The sequence below is a fragment of the Streptopelia decaocto genome, assembly GCF_964273445.1.
Source record: "Streptopelia decaocto genome assembly, chromosome: 6".
NCBI classification, from domain to species: Eukaryota; Metazoa; Chordata; class Aves; order Columbiformes; family Columbidae; genus Streptopelia; species Streptopelia decaocto.
In genome coordinates, this window is record NC_138660.1 from 7,180,501 (window position 1) to 7,200,912 (window position 20,412).

Genomic DNA, 20,412 nt, shown 5'->3' on the forward strand with positions numbered 1-20,412 from the left:
TAACTATAGAAATCGATGTGTCTCAACCTGCGGTGCCTGGGCTCAAAGCGAGCCCTCATATCTGCTTTTCCTGGGAAGCAAGTCAAACGCTCAGCATGTGCAGTATCACAAGTGTCTCTTCTGCCATTTGTGTTTCTCTGTGCTCCCAATGCTCAGACGGGAAGGAGTACGATGTGTACGTGTCCTACGCACGCAACGCGGAGGAGGAGGAATTTGTGCTGCTGACACTGCGGGGAGTCTTGGAGAATGAGTTTGGGTACAAGCTGTGTATCTTTGACAGAGACAGCCTCCCTGGGGGAAGTGAGTATTTCACAGAGGGCTGCGTTCTATGTGCAACCTCTCTTTGTTGTTCTTTGAGGTACTGATAATTGATAGGAACTGACCTATCCAGATTAACTTTATCCTTTGTTTTTGGTTTTGGTTTTGTTTTTTTTTTTCTCCATTTGCATAAACACATTCTTGTTGGTACCTTCTAATGTTTTTGCTTCATGTGACAATGTCACAAATGCTCCAGGCCACCAAAAAGGCTGCGGTGAGCAAGTGGTGGTGGTTGGTCATTTGAGTTGCTCCCCACAGGAGTGATGTGCAGAAGTGATTGATGTATCAACATGAGGGAACTGGACCACTGACCTTCATGCAAACGCTCTGAGCTGCCTTAAGAAAGGGGATAAAGGCAAGGCTAGAAAGAAAAGAGGCAGGGGGAGTGTGATCCTGGACCAGACTGATAGTTCACAGCAATGTAATTGTGAGTGTCTGTAAAAAACAGGAGTGTCTGCTGCATGAAGGTGTGGAGAGCACTGTGCCAACGTCACTGAGATGATCACATGCCCTCCCAGAAGGCCTCCCACTCACCCTCATTAATTATAGTGTCTGTGTCTAACATGGCATACAATTAAGTTGCTACGATTAAGAGTACTCTGTTGCAGGTAGCGAGACTCTTCACTAAAATGTAATTTTTTTTTCACGGTTTCAAGCTAAAACATACAAGGCTCTGGCCACAGTGTCTGCTGGAGGGATGCAGGGAATCACTAAGAATGGAAGTTTGTGAAACTCTCTGGATATGCATATGGTCACAGAGGTGCCACAGCAAGGGCACAAATCTAGTCAGCACTCCTGTGTCCTGGGGGTGAGTGGGCTGTATGATCCCTGATGCCTACTGAAAGTTCAAAACTTGAACTTTTTCCCCATGCATACCACCCCACTTGGAATTCACAGGCTTTGGGTCAGGATGCCATTGATGACAGAACCTGGGCTGATAAAGTCCAGTGGGGTCTCTTTTGGGTAGGACAAGAGGGACTGTTGGAGTCCCAGTCCAGCTGCGGGACAGAGGGAGCAGAATCAGTCTGGGGTCTTCTGTTTCTGTCTCCTAGATCATTGCTAGGACACAGCACATGTAAGTTTGAGGACAAATAAATACATGTGCCTCAGGGGACAGGGTTACAGCTGCAGTTCTGGTGCTGTTCCTTTTAGGGAGAGCCTGGATGACATGGCAGGGCACCCTCCAGCCTCTCTTTGCTTGATGCCAGCACCAGGCTCGTAGGAGGTTTGCTGTGAGCTTTTCTCACCAGTTGTTCCTCAAGATGTACATCTCCCTCCTGTTCTCTCTGCTGCTTTTTGCCATCCTTCCCTTCATTTTCCTTCTAGCACAGCTCTCCTGGGCTCCCTGCCCTTCACCCATCCCCACTCACGGTGGCCGTCACTGCCAGCCTCAACCCAGCACCAGCCTTCCAGAACACTGCCTGGGTGGCTTGTCATCACACAGCCCTTTGCAATACTTCTGGGGCTTCCCCATTGCTGCTTAGCTTGGGATTTGACTAATGTCCTTCTTGGGGAAGCACAGCGGGTATAGGGAACAGCTTTTGGCAGCTGGTGTCATGCCTCCACAGTGTGCATCTGTGTTACAGGTAGAGAGTTATGTTGTCCTTGATGAAGAAACAGTGAGAGATGGATTATCCTCCGAGTTTGCTGACAGGAACTAATCAAATGTGCTTGACAGCTAAATGAAGTTTCCTGTCAGCATTATTTTGTTCTCCATTGCATTTTCTGACCAGTCAAGAGCGTTGCCTTGTCAATGAAGTGTGGGAGATTCTGCAGCAGAGAGTGCAAGCGCTGGGATTCGCACTTACAAGGAATTTTCACATTAATTACAGAAAGGTACCTAAGGACAGTCTACCTGTAGATGTTAGAAAATTAAAGAGGATCCACAGTTGCTATGACATGTCTCCAGCTCAAAGGGTGTCACTTTTGGGACACTTCATTAAAAGTCCTCAGAGCAGTTTACTTGTCATTTCTGGAAACACTCAAATCTACTTTCATTGATGACATCAACAGGAATAGCTGGATGAGTAACAGGAGTTGAGATGGTAGTATTTCCAAAGCAAATTAACCCATGAGGATGCTCAGGGAGGGTGTAGATACTTATTGTGTGTGTTTGGTGTGGGGAAACTGAGGCAAGAGGAGTGAAGGAATTACCCAGAGTCATTCTGGACATCTGCCAGAGGAGGATGTAAGTATAGGCATTCAGACTTCCCAGCGCCTTTTCAGGCTGAGTCTTTTCCTTGTGTTGTCCACCTGGCAATTTTCCTGCTTAGCTCCAAAGAGCCTGTTTTTTTGCTCTCACTAGAAGGAAGCTAAATCGCAGCCTATCAGAGCATCCCTCTTGGCTACCTGGCATCCTCACAGCCTTGGACGGTGTCTTTGCCTTGTAGTACAGTGCCTTTTAGATGTAGCTACCTTAGGCATCTCTGTGTATCATGGGAGGATGAAACATCCGTAGGCAGCCTGGGGCTGTGAGTAGAAAATGTCATTGTATGGGGCAGTGGGTACCAGCTGTGGTGTAGGAGGCCCTGTGTGGAATCAGTTGCAGGGTTGGGAAGCACCAGTATGGTCTCTAGAGAGGGCCTCCAAGAGATTTTATCGTCCTTTTCAAGAGACACGTGGTGTCATGGCAGCAGCTCACCAATACGTTCTTGGCCATCACTAACTGCCTCAATGTTTCTTTCTCCCAGTTGTCACAGACGAAACCCTGAGCTTCATCCAGAAAAGCCGACGTCTGCTTGTTGTCCTGAGCCCCAACTACGTCTTGCAGGGGACACAAGCCCTGTTGGAGCTCAAGGCTGGTCTAGAGAATATGGCCTCCAAGGGCAACATCAAAGTCATTCTAGTGCAGTACAAAGCCATCAAGAAGAGCAAAGTGAAGGAGCTGAAGCAGGCCAAAGCGGCCTTGACTGTCATTAAATGGAAAGGCGAGAAATCCAAGTTCCCAAACAGCAGTTTCTGGAAGCAGCTGCAGGTTGAAATGCCAGTGAAAAAAAATAGGAGGAGTTTGAGCCTTGATAGGCTCATACATATGCCTGAAAAATGTTTAACACCAAAACAAAATAAACCACCCAAATCTACAAGTTAGGCCAGGGAGTGGGAAGGAACTCAGGGGTTTTGCCATGAAGGACTGTGTCCCAAGCATTTCAGAGGACAGTCATGCCTCCCTGCAGCTTTTCTACTGCCCTGGTAGTAGAGAGACCAAAGATGCATACACCTCCTCTCTGCAAATGCACATCCTTGTCATCAACCGCACAAGCCCTGGGTTCAGGGTCTATCTAATCTGGGCTATCCTGGTGGGATGCAGCCAGCACCTTGTGATAGCGTGGTGTCTGTATAGGCCAGTAGCCCTGATTCCTATGGGACCTTTGTTAGCATCTGGGACAGAGCTCCTTTCCTCTCCTAAATGGCTCCACTCCTCCCTGGTTGTTGGTCCCAGTCACAGAGGTTGTGGAACAGTTTGAAAGGTGGCTCCAGTATAAAGCCTTTCATACCTGTGCCAGCTATGTAGTCCTTATCATTTAGGGATCACAGGTTTCTGCTGCAGTGGGGGTAGCATAGACTCTTGAGGCTTCTCATCTTTGCTCTCCACATTTCTGTAGAATCAAGTACATTCTGATAGTTTGGCAATGTGAAATGGCTGTTATTTGTATTGTAGCATTTCTACTAATAATTGGTCAGTCTTTGGGACGCTGCAGTCTCCCAAGTACCCCAGACCCTTCAGAGCTGTAATGCTCGTAATCCAAGGAAAATATCTCATTAGTACAGGCCATGAGAGATGTTTCTTTGTAAAGCAAACTCAGGGACTTCACAAGCACTGCAAAGAACACCAATTTACTACTGAACCTGCCTACTTTCTCTGTGCTGCTGGCTGGGGGAAAGCACCATGCAAGGTGCTGCCAAGGCCTCTGGAATGACACTCGATATATGTCCAGCTCCCCAGATGACCCTACAAACTTATTTGAACTTATTAAAAACTACTAGCTCTGTCTAGCTGGGTAAGACTATGAAGAAAAGATGAGAGAGTTGGGGTTGTTCAGCCTAACAAAGAAAAGGCTCTGGAGAGACCTTATTTTGAACTTTCAGTACTTAAAGAGGGCTTATAAGAAAGATGGGGACAGACTTTTTAGTAGGGCCTGTGTGATAGGACAAGGGGTAATTCAGGGCTCAGGTTTAAACTAGCCTTGGCCACGCTGTTTCCAGCCCAGACCTGCAGAGCAGAGGTTGTATCTCAGCTTCTGCAACCTTTGCACAAAATGGAAATTACAAAACCACTGAATACCAGTCCTCGCTTTGATGGAGGCAGCAGGCATAGGAGAGGATCTGGTGAGTTAACTCTTTGCAAACAGGCTTTTCAGACCAAGGAGGGGAGTGTCCATTCCCTTGTAGCACAGACCAAAGCATAGTGGAATTCTGGCATTGACCAGTACTGTTGTTCACAATGTTTTCACATAAAATTACGAGCTCTGGAGGTGTCTCCATACTCCTGTAGCTCCCGATGCAAGGGCCTGCCCCCTTCATTGTGGAGTTTAGTATTACGCACACTAAGTGCATGCTTATTTTTCATTGATAATGGTTGCTCCTGAGTCACCTCTGACGCATGCTTTCGCTCTGTTAGTGTCCAGTGGGTAAAGCATAGCCATTCATAATGGCATTAAAAAGGCACTACAAATTGGAATCTCTGCTCTATTCCCCCAGCTGAGCCAGAAGGTTCAAGGGCATCCCAGTAAACAGCCCAGCTTTAAAGGTGTGGGGTTGAATCCTGGCATCAGCAAAACCTCTTGCTCTTAGCATGGTGTGATTAATAACATTATTCTATGGCAGTGGGGAGCCACAGCTACCCATGCTGTTGGATAGGTACTGTACAAATGTGGAACAAAAAAAGCTGCTTTCTCACCACCTTCTCAATCCTTCTGCCCCAAGTAAGCCGTGCTCTAAGCCGGTAAAATTGCAGGCAGCTTGGCTGAAAGCAGAGGAGCTCTTCATCTGCTCAGAGGTGCTTAAAAGCTTTGCTGTTACGAGGTTTTCTACTGTGGCTGCCTGTGGAGGAGCAGAGCTGCTTCCATTACTCCAGAAAGCTTCATTTGCATGAGATAGTACCCAAAACCATGTTCAGCTTTGTGAAGCCATCACAGCTGTGTCATTTTGCCCAGCTTCACCTTTTTGTTTGTGTTTTCAGCATTCCTGTAATCAGCTGCCAGATCTGCAGGCAGAGGGAAGGCCCTGAGGCCAAAGCAGAATTGTGTTAGACTCCAATTTAATTTTTTAAAAATTGACTCGAAAATACACATAAATTCAATTAACATCCCAGACCTCACCACATCACATCTCACTTTTGGCTGAGGTACCAAGAGAACTTCTGCTGATGCTTTAGTTAGTCTGATTATTTTAGGAAGTTAAATCCACCTTATTTATTTTGCTGATTTTATTTGAAGAGTTTTCCAAACAGACAATGGTCCAGGACCTTCTCTGGCATACATTGCAGTGGCCATTGGTGCCATTGCAACCCCAGAACAGGATTGCGGAGAGACAACAGCAGAGCACCCAAAAAAGGTGTGATGGTTTCAAGGGGGCTCGAGAGGTCCAAAGAGAGCAATGTGGAAGGAATAGCGCAGGACTGGGCTCTGCTCCCCTGGGAGCTTTACCACTGGCTTTGCTGGGAGCTGTCAGGCCAGGGGTGAACCCCAGTCCCAGCTGTAGCACAGATCTGCAAAGCAGCTCAAACACACCTGCCATTTCATCCTATGCCACATGTGGTTTCCATCATGCGATTCTGTCACAGCATCTGTCTAGTTCAGTTGATTCATTTGGGTTTCTGTGCTCTAACCTAACATTTATCAATATGCAGCTCATACAAAGTTCCTCATTGTTATTTCATGGGGAAACAGTGTGGCACAAATTGGAAAAAAAAATCTTCCCTCCCCATGCCATTTGATGTTGTACAGCTGTTCCAGAGTTTTCCCTTCTCTTTTCTGTATGGTTTTTTTTTGCCTTTGTGTTATTTGGTCTGTGAAGTGTCAGTATTATTTTATTTTGCTGTTCAATAAAACATTTTCACTTTTGCATTTCAGTCCTTGTGCATTTCTCATAAGTATCATTTTCCTCCCCATTATGTCTGCAAAAGGCTGTTAAAGAAAGATGACTCTGTGTATTCCAAGTATCAAGATCATCTGGGGACACCTTCTTAGAGGGGGGCATTTTCCTGGTTGTTTCATGGTGTGCCTGCAGAGATCCTGAGACACCACCGCTGCTGCCAGGGCCATGCAGGCAGAAACACAGTGACACACAACATTCAGATGTCACCCAGGAGTGGACACGCACACATCGAGAGTCTCTGACCTGAAGAGTACTCATTTGGTAATCACAAGATAGAAAGATGGGAAGGAAACACAATCTCTGCTTGAGAGACCAAGCCAGGGTGTTGAACAGAAATCTTGGAAATCTGCCCTAACCACAGAAATCAAACTGCCTCTTAAGCTGCTTTGCTTATCACCCTCCAGGTAGTTGCATAGAAAATGTTCATTCAGCTTCATGTTTTCTCATCCAAGCCGCTTTCTTGGCTTTTTTCCTTGTTTGCATGCTAGCAGGTAAGTTGAGAGAGAGCCTAGCACTTCCACAACATGACCAAAATGGATTATTGTGCCAATCTATGGATTTGGGGTCTATCAGGTATGAGTATGGGATCTATGACCCCACAGTTTTTATTGATCTGGGACAAATGTGTGGCTCTTCTTGTCACATTTCTGGGGTGCATTAGGGGAGACACAAGTAACCAACAAAATACGCAGTGTCCTTTGTAACTATTTAGTAAAGGTGGATTTTTTTAGTATAAAGCAGATCTCCAGGAGTATCTTATTTCCAGCTCTGTTGGTACCCAAACCCCCACAGCATTCTTGCTGCTTTTCCCATCCTGTGCCGTTGGTACCACTGGGAGGAACCATCTTATCTGCACACTGTGAAATGGCCACTCAGGATTTTGTAAGCTGGACATCCCAAGGTACCCTGCTCAGTCAAGTCTAAATGCACCCCATTCTCACAAGTGAAATCTATCTTCGGGAATTTGAGCATTTTCCTTGCCAAAAAAATTCTGAGTCTCAAAAGGTGTTGCAAATTCAAGATTGATAAAAGAAAACTATCACTGTCAGCTCAATCAAAACATTTTGTTTTGGCAGTGTTGGAATCCTTCACATTAATTGAACCTTTGCTTTTTGAGCAGGCAGGTAGAATAGGTGACCTCCCAGGGGCTGCTCCTGCCTATGTTTTGCTGTGATTCTACAATTTCAGTTTCAAAAAGAAAGTCCTTTCAAACCAGCAAAGAAGCTTTTTCTTTCACAACGTGTTGAAGCTTGACTGATTTCAAAATAGATCTCAACCGGTTATAGAAAGATTTGAATGAGGATTGGACTCAGTAAATTGAGAGATTGCTGCCAATTCTTTGTGCCTTTGAAATAGGGTGGTAAGAACGTTTCACAGCATTAAGTGACGATTCTGACAGAACTGACTTTATAATCTACTTTCGGTTTCAAAGAATCGGTGTTTTCCTCTGTGTGTCAGGGAAGAAAATCCCCCCGAACCTTGTACACAAGAGAAAAATACTCTAAATACTTTGATTTAAATTCCAGGATTATGTTAATGAGCCAAACAGTGCTTTATTTTCTCCATTATGATATTATTGTTCAATCATTTTTCCTGTTCCAAGTTCTTGGTCCCAGAATAATCTGGTGACGAGTTTTAAAGCTAGTCATATATATCTTTGAAAAAAAAGTGTTGCTCTGGACAGTCTTGAAATAAGATGCATCCAGGTGCAACATGGTGCAACTTCTGCTGTGAGATAAGGAAAGAAGCAGCCAAGTGCTGGAATTATAAGAGGCATTGCCCGTGCAGGGAAGGAGAGTTATTTTTATTTATATAAAAGACCAGTGTTCCACTGGCAGGGAGGGAGGGGAGTCTCCAGACTGAGGAATCATGGCTTTAGCAGTGTGAAGGGTGATGGAAGCAGCAGGAAGCTCTTGTCCTCAGAACAGCTCTTTGCAAGACATTCCTATGTGGTTTTTCTTTCTGTTTGTGCAAGAGCTCTTACTCTAGTGTTCTCTGTCCTGCTTGAACACCACCTTGTCCTCAGGTCCATCTCAGGCACCAGCACTCAGTACGTGGATGGGTTTTAAAGTTTTTACAGTTCTGTTAATCAGCTTGGGTTAATTTGCTAAGTGCCATGGCCCTATTAATTCCTATTCTTTCCACTGCTCACGTATTAGACACCTTCAATATGCTTGCTGCATCCCAAGCCATAGATAGAATTCCAAGGACATCCTTCAGGTTTGCTGCTTTTCAACACTCATAATAAAAAAGATGCTGCCCTTGCCTGGCACCATTCCAGCTCAGCATCTTGCTGAGCTTTACAAACTGCAATTAATCCCAATAAATGCTTTGAAGGACAGTATTTTCACCTCCCATCACAGCTAGAGGAATGGATGGAGATGCTTAAGGCTGATTTTTTTGCTTTCTAAGTTTGGAGGCTTCCTTTTCTAGATGAGAGAGAGGGCGGTGGGTCTCAACCTTGGCAGTGCAAGCTGTGCCACAATTACATGCTTCACTTTGTTCCCCTCTGTGCAAAGGGCTGTCAGAGCTATAGGCGGGTGGTTCCCAAACAAGACCTGCCCTTTATCAGACACCTGCACTTCCCTGGGCAGCAGTGATGCCATGCAGGGCAGAAGTCAGAGTATGGTACTGGCTTATCCTGCCACCCTGTCTTCTCGTTCACCACGTCAGCCTTCTCAAAAACCCACTGCAAAGCTAAAATGCTGCTGCTGCTTCTGCAGTCCCTGCCGGCGGGAATGTGGGGAAGTCGAAAGTCACTGACTGGGCTCATGCCAGGTTTTCCTCTGTGGGATGGGGGTATCTGTGCAGGTATGCTACCAACTTCCTTCAGCTTTTCTCTCCCTGCTCCCTCCCCCTTGTACACCCCAATTCCTCTGCCCTTGCACTTTTAGATACCACTGAAGCCGTGTTTGACTTCATCCAGAGGAGCCGCAGGATGATTGTGGTCCTGAGTCCTGATTACTTGACAGAGAAGAGCATCAGCCTCCTGGAGTTCAAGCTGGGCATCATGTGCCAGAACGCCATTGCCACCAAGCTCATCGTGGTGGAGTACAGGCCACTGCAGTGCACCCACCCCAGCATCCTCCAGCTGAAGGAGTCCGTCTCCTTCGTCACCTGGAAGGGGGAGAAGTCCAAGCGCTCCGGCTCCCAGTTCTGGAAGGCGCTGCGGCTCGCCCTGCCGTTGCGCAGCCTGAGTGCTGGCACCGGCTGGAACGAGAGCTGCTCCTCCCAGTCGGACATCAGCTTGGACACTGTCCAGAGGAGAAGGAGCCGGCTGAAAGGGCAGCCTGACCCACGGGGCACCATGGGAGGGACCCTCGTTCCTGGAGGAACAGCCCCAGCCCCTGTGTCAATGGCCAAACATCGAGCCAAGCACTTCTTGACGTGCCGATGTTGTGGGACCTATTGCAATGGTGGCAGCAGACTCAAGCGCAAACACCGGGCTGTGGGTGAGCCCAAGTGGGACACTCATCTCTGCAAGCCAGGCTCAGCCAGGCCCACGGCACAGGGGGTTCAGGGCAGAAGTCGACCTGATCCCCCGCCAGTACAGGGTCCCGCTCTCGCCCTCTGCCATTACAGTGACCTGTCGAACAACAATGACTTCTACGTACTCTAGCCAAGAGGCTGAGGGCATCGCAGGTGCTGGGCCAGCAAAAGAAACTCACTGCAGCCTCAGCTAGGATATTTTAATGATACTGCAGGCTGACGTGGTGTCGTTACCGTCAGTCCCATGCCAGCACAGAGGACTGCAGCAATATCACCGGTGCTGGTGAAGTGAGACACTGACCTGCAGCTGCACACAGAGCAGCGGCTGGGGGCTGCACGCACAGCTCCTTCTACTTAATTTAAATTGCAAAGTGGAGCTGAAAATGTGTTTCTCTGGCGTTGCTTTTCCCCAGCTGTGGTCATGTTTGCCGCAAGACTGCTGCTGGGATTGGATGCAGGAGGACAGCTGGGGGTCGGGATGGGGAAGAAGCCGTGCTCCTGGTGGTAACTTCTGGAGAAGGGGGAGCAGGGCTGCATTTTGCAAATGAGGGCAATGGGAGCCCCAGCCAGTGCAGGAATACACCATGCAGTATTGTGCATTAGTCACTGTGGTTTAAAAGAACTTGGTCAAAAATTTTAAGACAAGTCTCGTCTCTCTAAATAAAACTGATTTCTTTAACCTGCTGTTGTTAAAAGTGCTGTGGGAACTGGTAAATGCTGGAGCCTTGTTCAGCAGCTGGTGCCCGGGAGGGTGGTTCGCCCAAGCTGGCTGAGGTCCCCTCCCATTCCCTGTGCTGCCAGTGGGCTCTTGGGCTTAGTCCCTCTCCTGGCTTCTCTGTATGATGAATTTGTTCTGTCAGTTGTGTGGCCTTTCACGCAACAAGAAAGAAAACCATTACAAATCTAGAGAAATATGATTTTGAAAATTCTCCGAGTAGTCAATGAGCTCAGGGATAGGAACAAGACCTAAAACACTCACAGAAAACCTCAGGCAATGGCGCTGAGGGGTCAAAACTCAACCACACTTCATTAAATAATTGAAAGAGCCTTTGAACAGTCTCCCTGGGGCTGAAGTTTCATCAGCCCATTGAGCTGGCTGCCAGCAACGTTTCCCACTCTTCATCTGCAATGAAAACTTCATTTGTCTCATTCTGCTTTGTATAATGACTTCTCTCCCCACTGAGGAAGGGTGCTAATCCTGGGGGTCAGCTGTCCAGCTTCAGCTGATGCCGGACCGGGTGATATATTGCATTTGTTTTCTTTCCCTGAGACAAAAATAACAGTCTCCTTCACTGCTCTGGTCAGTCTGGTTGCTGCCTCTCAGGTTGGCAAGTAATAATTTTTCTTCCGCCTTGGAAATACAAACTCAGCCCTTGGGGTACAGTGTCTGTGGCCTCCGGGACAGACCCTTATCTGATGTCCTCAGGTGCAGCCTCAGAGAAATTGCTGGAGCTGTGAGGAAGGAAGGGGCCTTGTCTTGCCCATTTTATTAGTGCTGAAGCCCAATTATGATTCACACTCTGCCGTCCTTCCCTCAGCAGCCCCTCTTCCCAGTATTGTTCCCACTTCTTCCACCTTTTCTTTCTGAGATCAAGCACAGCTGATGGCTCTCCCGTTACAAGTCTCCGTGAGCTGAATCCTAACAGCCCTGCTGCAACAGACCGAGGACACAGAACTGAAAAAAAACTGGTGCTGAGTCAATCTAAATAAAGTAAGGGCAAAAAAAACCCTACCAGCTCATAGGAGTTAGAAATTCAGACTCCAGAGAATTCTCCAGGCATGGTTTTCTTCGTAATTTCACACAGATGCATTTTAAATGGCTTAGAAAAGTTCTGTCCATACATGGCCATTCTCAGTGATCAAAGAAGAGCAGCAGGAATGAGATATTTGGAAAGTTAGCTGATAAATTGCCAAATGCTTGGTGAGAAGTAACCAAAACACCCCTAAATATTTAATGGTTCCAGTTGCTTACAACTAGATGTGGAATGGTACTGTCAATGAGTCTGGTAGAGCTGCAAACACGAGCTATAATACACAAATAATTTTCAATCAGTCAACCTCCATAGTGAGTGTATTTGTTATTTTTTGGTATTTAAACAGCTTTTATTTACAGACTTTGCCCTTATTTGACCATGGTGTTGTCTCGGTTGACTACAGTAATCCAAAGATGCAAGAAATGACAGCTGGAGCTTGTAACAGATATATAAAATGGCCAAACCCAGCCTTTTTGGGTAAACTGTCATCTCTTCATGAAAGAACAAATGCAAACTGGTAAAAACCGTTGCTCCTCCTGCTGTTTCAACAGAGCTAGCATGATTTTACTACCCCTTTTACTACCCACCAAACTGACCCAGGGTTTTGGTTGCTCTCATAACAAATACTGAGGCGCAGTGGGTTTGAGTATGTGCAGAGCCTTTGCCCACAGAGACCGGGCTCCCAGACCCTGAAGCCTTGCTGTGCTGGACAGGGTGTCTCAGCAAGGACACAGGGACTAAACCCTAGAACAAATGTCAGTTTTATTTGAGGGGATTTCCAAGCAACTTCCTAAGCATGTTGCTTGGAAATAACCCCCGAGCATCAGCACAAGGTCCTGCTTTAAAACCTGTTTGCACAGGGTTTGAAATCTGCTCTCTGAAAATTAGTGCAAATCTGTTTATGTCCTATCTGATGCTGACTGGTTCAGGTGGACTATAGTCACTGCTCTCTTCTCCAGTATACATGTATTTGCCAGTTGTATACAAAAATACAATTGTTTCCAAAGTTAACGATCAGCACAATACTGTCATCACCTTTGCCCACCCAGTCCTCACAAGAGAATGGTTCAGAGGGGAGTAGAGTTAGTACATACGGAAAATTTCCACCATATCCTAAAGTAAAAACTCCTATATAACCTTGTATATCCTACCTATAGCATGCAATGGTACAAGGCTACCAGGTCATAATGTGCCGTGTTACCCAGAGGTTTTTAACCTAGGGAAGGCTGGTGGTGTCATGAAGACACCGAGCAGAGCTAGCTAGGCAGTTGGGGAACACGAGCCAGTCATTTAGTCCATGGCAACACCAACTTGTCTTCACTTTACTGACTGCAAATCTCTGCTACCCAGGAGGTCTCTCCCTGGCAGGTTCCCCTGGACATGGCAATAACGGGCTGCTCCTCACATCTGAAATGCTGGATCACTCAACAACCTGCAAGAACTTCTACAAATACTCTTCTTCACAACAACAAGAGTTTTGTTCTCATCTACTACACTAGATGCTGATCTCAGAGCATCTGATCTAAGTGTATTTATAGAAGACATTTTCCCAAATGATGACAAGACTGTGAAGAAACAGACAGATGCCAGAAATAGGGAAAAGATGCTTCAAATCCTTAATCCTTGCTCTATTTTTTTTTTTTTTCCTGCTGTTGGTCTACCACAAATCTCTGTTATGGCACCACTCAGGTCCCTTTTGTAAAGGTGTTAATGAGGCACATAAGTGTTGCAGAATAGTTTGTAGAAGAACATGACTTTAATTCTGCGTAATACCAGATAAGGTAATGGTCAGACACAGGTGGCACAACGTTTACACTGATATGTCTGTAATCAGGCTAATGATTTGTACTTTGCTAAAACTATGTGCCACAAAGTCATTTGGCTTGAAAACATCAAAGGGTTTTCCAACTCATCAGTATTTGTTCAAGTAAATAATCAGCCTCACCCTTAATATCATACCTGATTGTTGTTTTGCCTGTTTTTTGCTTCTAGGCAGAGTTCTCGTTCTACCTTCCCCTGCTGCAGCAAAGAGACTTTTCAGGGATATTTCTGTCCGTGGGGGCATTTGCAAGCTATTGCCAAGTTGTCTGGCAATCCACTGTCCGTGAAAGATTTATTTGCAAGTTTTCCAAAAGGTTTTCTTCCTTTTCTATGGTGTTTAATTATTTTCAGATTGCAAGTGGCAGAAACATCTCTCCTGTTGCCTGAGCTGCACAAGGAGCTGAAGTCCCTGACCCACAGCTATTCATTGCTTCCCACTGACTCTTTCCTTCATGCTACCACATCTCAGGGGGAAACCAGATTTCATTGCTCGTTCACTCTAACACCTTTTCCAAGGAGGTGTTATGGCTGAGGTGCCCCCCAGCACTCCATTGGCATGATCTTAGACAAATTTTTTTGTTATGCTGCACTGTATCTGCTTGGGGCCAGTTCATCAGGCAACCCAGATCACGTTGCATGCTCGATGAAGCGGGAAATAGTGATGACAGATAATCTTTGTGCCATCTGCCACGGTTATTAGCAAATGATGTTTTATTTATCTCCAGATCAGCCATGAAGATACCAACTCCCATTAGAAACATGTTCAATGACAAGTTCTCATCTTTTGAGATCTATAGGTCAATGGATGAAGAACCAAAAACCTGCTGTGAATGTGCACAGGGTGATGTTTACAAAACACTACCACATCTATGCAACTACAGTTACCAGCCAAGCTGCAAATACTATTGATGGGAAAAGGTCATTTGGGAATATCTGCTCCCATCGAGCAATGTTCACTGGCTAATAATTTATGACACCAACACCTTGAAATTCCTTATGTGGGCAATTCCATATTGATTACTCTGAGAATGAGCCTGCAGTGACTCACCATTAATAGGAAATCCCATTGTTTGTTTTGTTGGTTTTTGGTTTTCAACTTAAATGAAAACAGCATTTTCCTTTGAAAAACAGCTACCATTATAAAAACCCCATCAGACCTGTATCAGTTATCACACTTGCCCTTTTCTGCATACTGGCCCACCATTCTCAGTTTTCAGTATTTGCAGTTTCCCAGTCTTCTAAGATTTATTAAAGAATTAGGTCAGTGATGCCATGAGCTCCTTAACCAACCCTCTAGCAACTGAAAAGCCTCCAACTGTATTCTTACAGCTAACTGGAAAAAATCAACATGTTTGCATATCAGATCATATTAGCTCCTCAAATCTCACTCATGTTTGTGTATCAAGTCCAAGAACTTGGCTATACAATGCCTTACTACCTCTTTCCTCCCATATATTGCCAACACAAATGGAGATGTCTCTGAAGACAGTAATTCATGCCTTCTGCTTTGCTCACACTCTTTCAATGCACACTGTTGTCAGAGAAAGAAAATTTTGCTCCATTCATGCTCACATTTTAATTGCATGCTCCTTTCTGGAGGCGGGCAAGAGTAACATCCATCATTTTGTTTCACATCTCTGCCTCAAAAGCATCTGCTCCACTTGTGGTGATGCTCAAGAAAGCAAATTGCTTCTCCCATTCAGTGTCAGCCTCACTGGCACATGTTCATTCACCTGCATTTAACATCCTGACAGAGTCAGACCATTTCAAACTCACTCACCATACCCTTCAGATTTGCACACATAAAAAAAAAGAGCAACGAATATCTGGCTATTGTCCCCTAATGTCTGCATCTGTTTTGGCTGGTTTGGCAGCACAATCCTGCCAGAGTCTTGGTTCACCCAGCCATCAGTAAATGCTCAGTTGGTCTACTTTTGCCCAGCATTTGGCACAAAGCTGGACCTGAATGAAGAAAAGTGAGGGTATCTGGGCTGTGTCAACACCTGGTTACTACCTCGCTCCTCATGTAATTATCCCATATAGAGCTGCTCTATTAATGCTGGGTGCTAGTTTTCTGCTTGTTTGGCTTCATGCTCCCTTTTCTCTTGAGGTCTTCAAGGATACAGTTGAATAAATGCCAGTAGTGTCAGCAGAATCCATAAATATCACTCTAATTTTAAGTATTTATTATTGCTTCTTTTGGAACATATGGAAATAGACCCAAGTATCTGGGCTAAGTTACCTTTTTCCCTGGGGACACTTTGCACCTTTGTTTTGCTTTGTTTTTATCCCTGAGCCAGACCTCTCCCAGGTGCCCCCTCTCCCCCCTGCCAAGCTCCTACACACAGACGTCATTGGGAAGATGACTCCAAGCCTAACGCTTTGCTCAGTCTGGCTCAACTGCTTGCAACTCTTCTTACATTAATTTTATGCCAAGGGGAGACCCAAGGCCACTACCTTGTAAACTAGATCAAGATGATTTTGCTTCCCATCTTCATTTCTAATTTAGCCACCTCCCTTTCTTATCTGTCTGTATCTGAAGCTTCCTGATAACTATTGTCATGAAAATAAGCAGAGTCCACATATTTCCAGCTACTCTACCCACCAGCCTGACTATTAGAGGAAGGCAAACTTAGCAGGTGGATGGGACTCACCATCTGGCTGTCCTCCAGCCTACCCGTTTGCTTTCTTTCTCTTATTTATTCCTCACTGAAATATAGCAGCTTGTCTCCTGCCCTCATACCCCTCTGCTGTTACAGTATCTGGACAATTCAATCTCTATCTCCTCCATGAGTAGGGAAGCATGTGGCAGGTGGTACACATGTTAGGAGACATCTTCTGCTCTACTTTTATTTTGTGCCACCCCAGTTGCCACACAGAGCCTGACAGTAAACTTCCTGAAGGTACATAAGTCTCTCCAGTTTGGCCGTTCATACAGTGAAGAAGTCAACACAACAGATGCTTTTGAGCAATGACTTCATAGCAAGCATGGTCCAAATCTGTGTGCAGACGTCTGTCTGCCAGTTACCAGTGTAATGCTGGAGCATCCAGATCCGAGCAGCCTGCAGGGCGTCACCTCCTGTCACCGGCTCCTTATATTTAGTCTCTTGTAGGTGACGTTATGAAAGGAGATGGAACAAGGAAAGACATGGCAGAGAAAATAGATCACATCATTCCAATTAAAAAAAATTGTTAATCCTGGCATTTTCAGTTTGAGTTTTATTTATGGTAGAGTTGGCTTGGTTTATTTTGTTGTGTCTTTCTGTTTGTTTGTTTGTTTGAATTCAACACTTGGCAGGAAAATAGCAACTCTCCATTACAGTACCACAAAGAGAAACTGCAGCCACTCACTTTATAGACCAAAGCTAACCCTTTTTAGTCCTTGTTTAGTCAATGCTTTTATGGAAACACTGGAATAAGAGATACTTGTCCAAGAGCAAGCTTTAGGACTAATGTTGAGAATTCACAGCTGCCCGGATGGCACCTTAGCAGTATTCCCCATTAGCTGCTGTCACCTTTATAACTCAATTGGAATAACTACTGCATTATTTGATTTTTATTTCATTCCTCTCAGATTGGCATTTGGCCTTTCTTTTTAAATATCATATGCTGTAACCTCCCTCCCCTTATAACTAGGGATAGTTAGAAGCTCTTGCTGCATCCATCCCTGGCTGCAGAAGCAGAACAGACAGGATTGATATTAAAACTACACAGTAGTTACACTAGTATTTTCCTTCTTTTTTGGAAGATAGAAAGCTCCAAATAATTAAGTATCATGGTTAGCAGGTGGCAGGGAGAATCTTTGCAACAAGTCCCACCTGCAGCAACTCCTTAACTGCCTCAAACAACTCCCTTAAGGGTCATCCCATTAACTAATCAGACAATTATTATTAATTACAACATCTGTGTCTGAGGAATATAGTTACGCAAGCCCTCACAGCAATGACTGAGAAGCAGTGTTGGGTTGAGATGTTTTGCTCTATGCTTGTTTTGGAAGTAGGAGGTGGAAGTGAGAGTCACCAGAGATTGCTTTCCTATGGATCACTATGGTAAAGTATGGCTTACTATTTCCCTTAAGAGAGAGTACTGAGGGGTGAATATCTGAGTACTTCCAGACCATTGCTCCAGATAATTCCTTTTGTGCTGTGGTTTAATCCCAGATAGTGACCAAGACCAGGATAGCTGTTTGCTGGCTTCCCCCTTGCCCCCAAAGTGGGAAGGGGAGAGAACTGAAAGGGATGGAAGAAATTAATGGGTTGAGATAAGAACAGTTTAATAAGACAACAACAAAATAATAATATAAATAAGTGATAAGAAATACTGTATCTATTAAGCTCAGTTTGTGCAGGTGAAATACAGTTTCTACATTGTCTCTATGGAAAAATTGAAGGCAAATGTGCTGGTGTTTTCTTTCAAAATGAGCTCTTTTAAGGTTTTGGGTGTCCGGATTCCCAGTACTTTCAGAGCTCACTTGACAAGATTACTTTCTTTTGTGTATCCTCATATCATGTTGCAAGCTGAAGGGATGTTTTAAATAGTGAGCCTAATATCCTTTAGCGTTCTTGCTCCCTCTCCACGTTTTTGTGAAGTTAACCCTTTTTATGAAGCTCCCCTAGATTAGATGTTGCAGTGCACAGACTATCTGGACAATGCTAGGCTGGATCAACTCAAACCATTTTTTTTTCTCTTTCCCTCTCCTGTCCTGACTACTTACTGCTGCTATCTGTTGGCTCATCTGGTTTTGAAGAGGTATGTGCAGAATCTAGCAAAAGCATGATAATGTGTTCATGATATGCTCTGCACAGAAGCAGTCAGGTAATCATGGATGATAAATATATGTGAAATCCATAACTAGTTTGTACATTCCCACTGTGCCATCAGCTGTAGCTTGTACAGGCTGATTAGCACACTGGGAGTACATCACACCTTTCTGAAGTGCCGTGGAGTGTGTGTGGGGGTAAATATGAGTAGGTTATTTTGTCCTTTTCTGCATTTTCGAAGGTGTTTGGGCTCCAAACATATGGTTTCATGTATAAGGGTGAAGGGTCCATTTTTTTCCTTGTAGCTGCAGCCTTCTAGTAGCTGTGCTGTTAACCCTTGCTGTTTCCAGGGCCAGACAATCTTCTACAGAGATTAGTGCTGTTTTCTATAGATGGACTCAGACAGTGCACCTTAGGTGGAGCCTAAAAAGCAGGTTATCCTCATAGGAAATGCAACCAGCAGCTTGCAGTTCCCCCTGCATTAAACACACAGCAGAAAGGTCAGTAGATGTCTGGAGGGGTTCCTTCAGAGAGGACGGCAGTGTGGGGCTTGGCCATGGATCCTCCTGCTCAGAGCAATTTGCTGGCATTCACCTCCCATGGGCACTGGCTTCATTCACATTTCTACCACAGGACAACACACCTTGCCACTCTGATAAGGCGGCTCTCTTGAGACATCTTACTTGATCTGGACACTCTCGCATAGAGGCGTCAGCTCCTATTGCGTTAATGTGCGTCTCAGGAGTGCTGTGATATTTGCTCTGTGCTCAGGATGGGAGCTCTTCTAGCTTCCCCCACCTACTTCACATGCTGATACACACACTTCAAGCTGTCCAGTGTATCTCAAGAGAGCAGAAAGTATTTGCTAAAAATATTTATGTGGAAGTTATTTGTGGCCTGGCCCACATCAACCCTGTGGCAGCTGTTACACAACGCTGCACAAAGAAGCCCTTATCTGGAGGAGCACACAGACAGTTTTATACCCCACAAGTTACCAAGAGGCAATCCCACTGACATTTCAATCAAACTCTAGGAATTTGAGGCTTGGATATTCAATTTAGATGTCAAATCTTGTCAGGCAGGCTTTGCCGAGCTGCTTTCTCATGCCTTTCAATTCAAAGGGGGCTTCTGGTAGACAGGATAAGAAAACGCTGCACCGCTCCAAGGAACAGTACCTACCCCCCAAAAGCTAGAGGCAAAACAGGTCTCCCTAGCTGGAATTTAGCTCAAGATTAGGATTATTTTTGCGCTCTCCATGTTGTAGAATGCGTTGCAATAGCCTATGGAGGGGGAAAGGAGACTTGCCTCTTGGCTGACATTGGGTATGTATCCACAGGGCTGGGCACAGAAATTGGATCTGGCCCATAACTGGACTTCACTGCTGGAGAGCACATCTAGGCTAGGTGGCTTTTGGCTCAAACTCCAATTAAGGTATGAAGAGTTTATAAAACACCCTTATTTGAAAAACAAAATTACTCAAAATTCAGTGGAAGAGAGATCCAGCCTTTTGCTCTGGACTGTCTCCACCTTCATATAGATTTTCTGATTACATTTATGGTCTGCAGTGGCCCCATGGGTGCTGATCTTTAAAGGTTTGTAGTAAAACTTCCAGCCTCATCTATTATGGTGAGGCCATGAGAAGTGAGCTTCTGCAGGTAAGGAAGTAGAAGGTACTGTTGATATAATGGCACCGGTGGGATGCAAATGTACTTGAGGAAAGACAGGAATATTAGCACTTTCCTGCCGAACCGGTCAGTACCGATACCTGTGAGTCAGCGGTGGTTATAGCATAATTTCTCAGTTTACTTATGAGGTGGCAGAGGGGAAAAAGCATTGGAAAGCTTTACTGTTCTCAAGCTAGATCACACACATTGGATTTCCCTTCTGTACCAGGTCACTCACTTTCCCAAAGAACTCAGATTGGTTTGACACACTTGTTTTCATCAAATCCCTGGTGGCAAGTCTTCATCATTTCATTATCTGTTTGGTACAAATGATGAGATGCTCAGTAATCACTTGCATGTCATGACTCCTGGAAAGGCTAATCCCCAGAGCCCCTCTCTGCCCTCTTTTTAAGGTAAGTATTACACTTACCCTTTTCCTCTCCTTTGGCACCTCTGCTGTCATCTTTGCTTCCTCGAATGCGATCACTAATGGTTCATAGGTTTAGTTCA

At 45.2% G+C, this 20,412-nt stretch overlaps 2 protein-coding genes across 8 annotated transcripts in view; both read left to right on the plus strand.

The window, feature by feature from the left end:
• IL1RAP (interleukin 1 receptor accessory protein) overlaps nt 1-6,388 on the plus strand; it is a 43,767-nt gene extending 37,379 nt beyond the window's left edge. For 6 of the 7 annotated variants that reach the window (XM_082055845.1, XM_082055847.1, XM_082055846.1 and 3 more), the window contains 2 exons: nt 157-300; nt 3,009-6,388. In XM_082055845.1, the coding sequence (XP_081911971.1) occupies nt 157-300; nt 3,009-3,406 (542 nt within the window). In that variant the 3' untranslated portion in view covers nt 3,407-6,388. The remainder of the gene's footprint in view (nt 1-156; nt 301-3,008) is intronic. The other variant, XM_082055851.1, reaches the window with a different exon arrangement.
• Nucleotides 6,389-6,895: 507 nt separating this feature from the next.
• LOC309440980 (uncharacterized protein) lies at nt 6,896-10,375 on the plus strand (the record flags this gene model as incomplete). The annotated part of the gene is made up of 2 exons (XM_082055291.1): nt 6,896-6,905; nt 9,309-10,375. 2 exons carry the CDS (start codon nt 6,896-6,898, stop codon nt 10,031-10,033), a joined length of 735 nt encoding a protein of 244 aa, XP_081911417.1. The 3' UTR covers nt 10,034-10,375.
• Between the last annotated feature and the right edge of the window lie 10,037 nt (nt 10,376-20,412).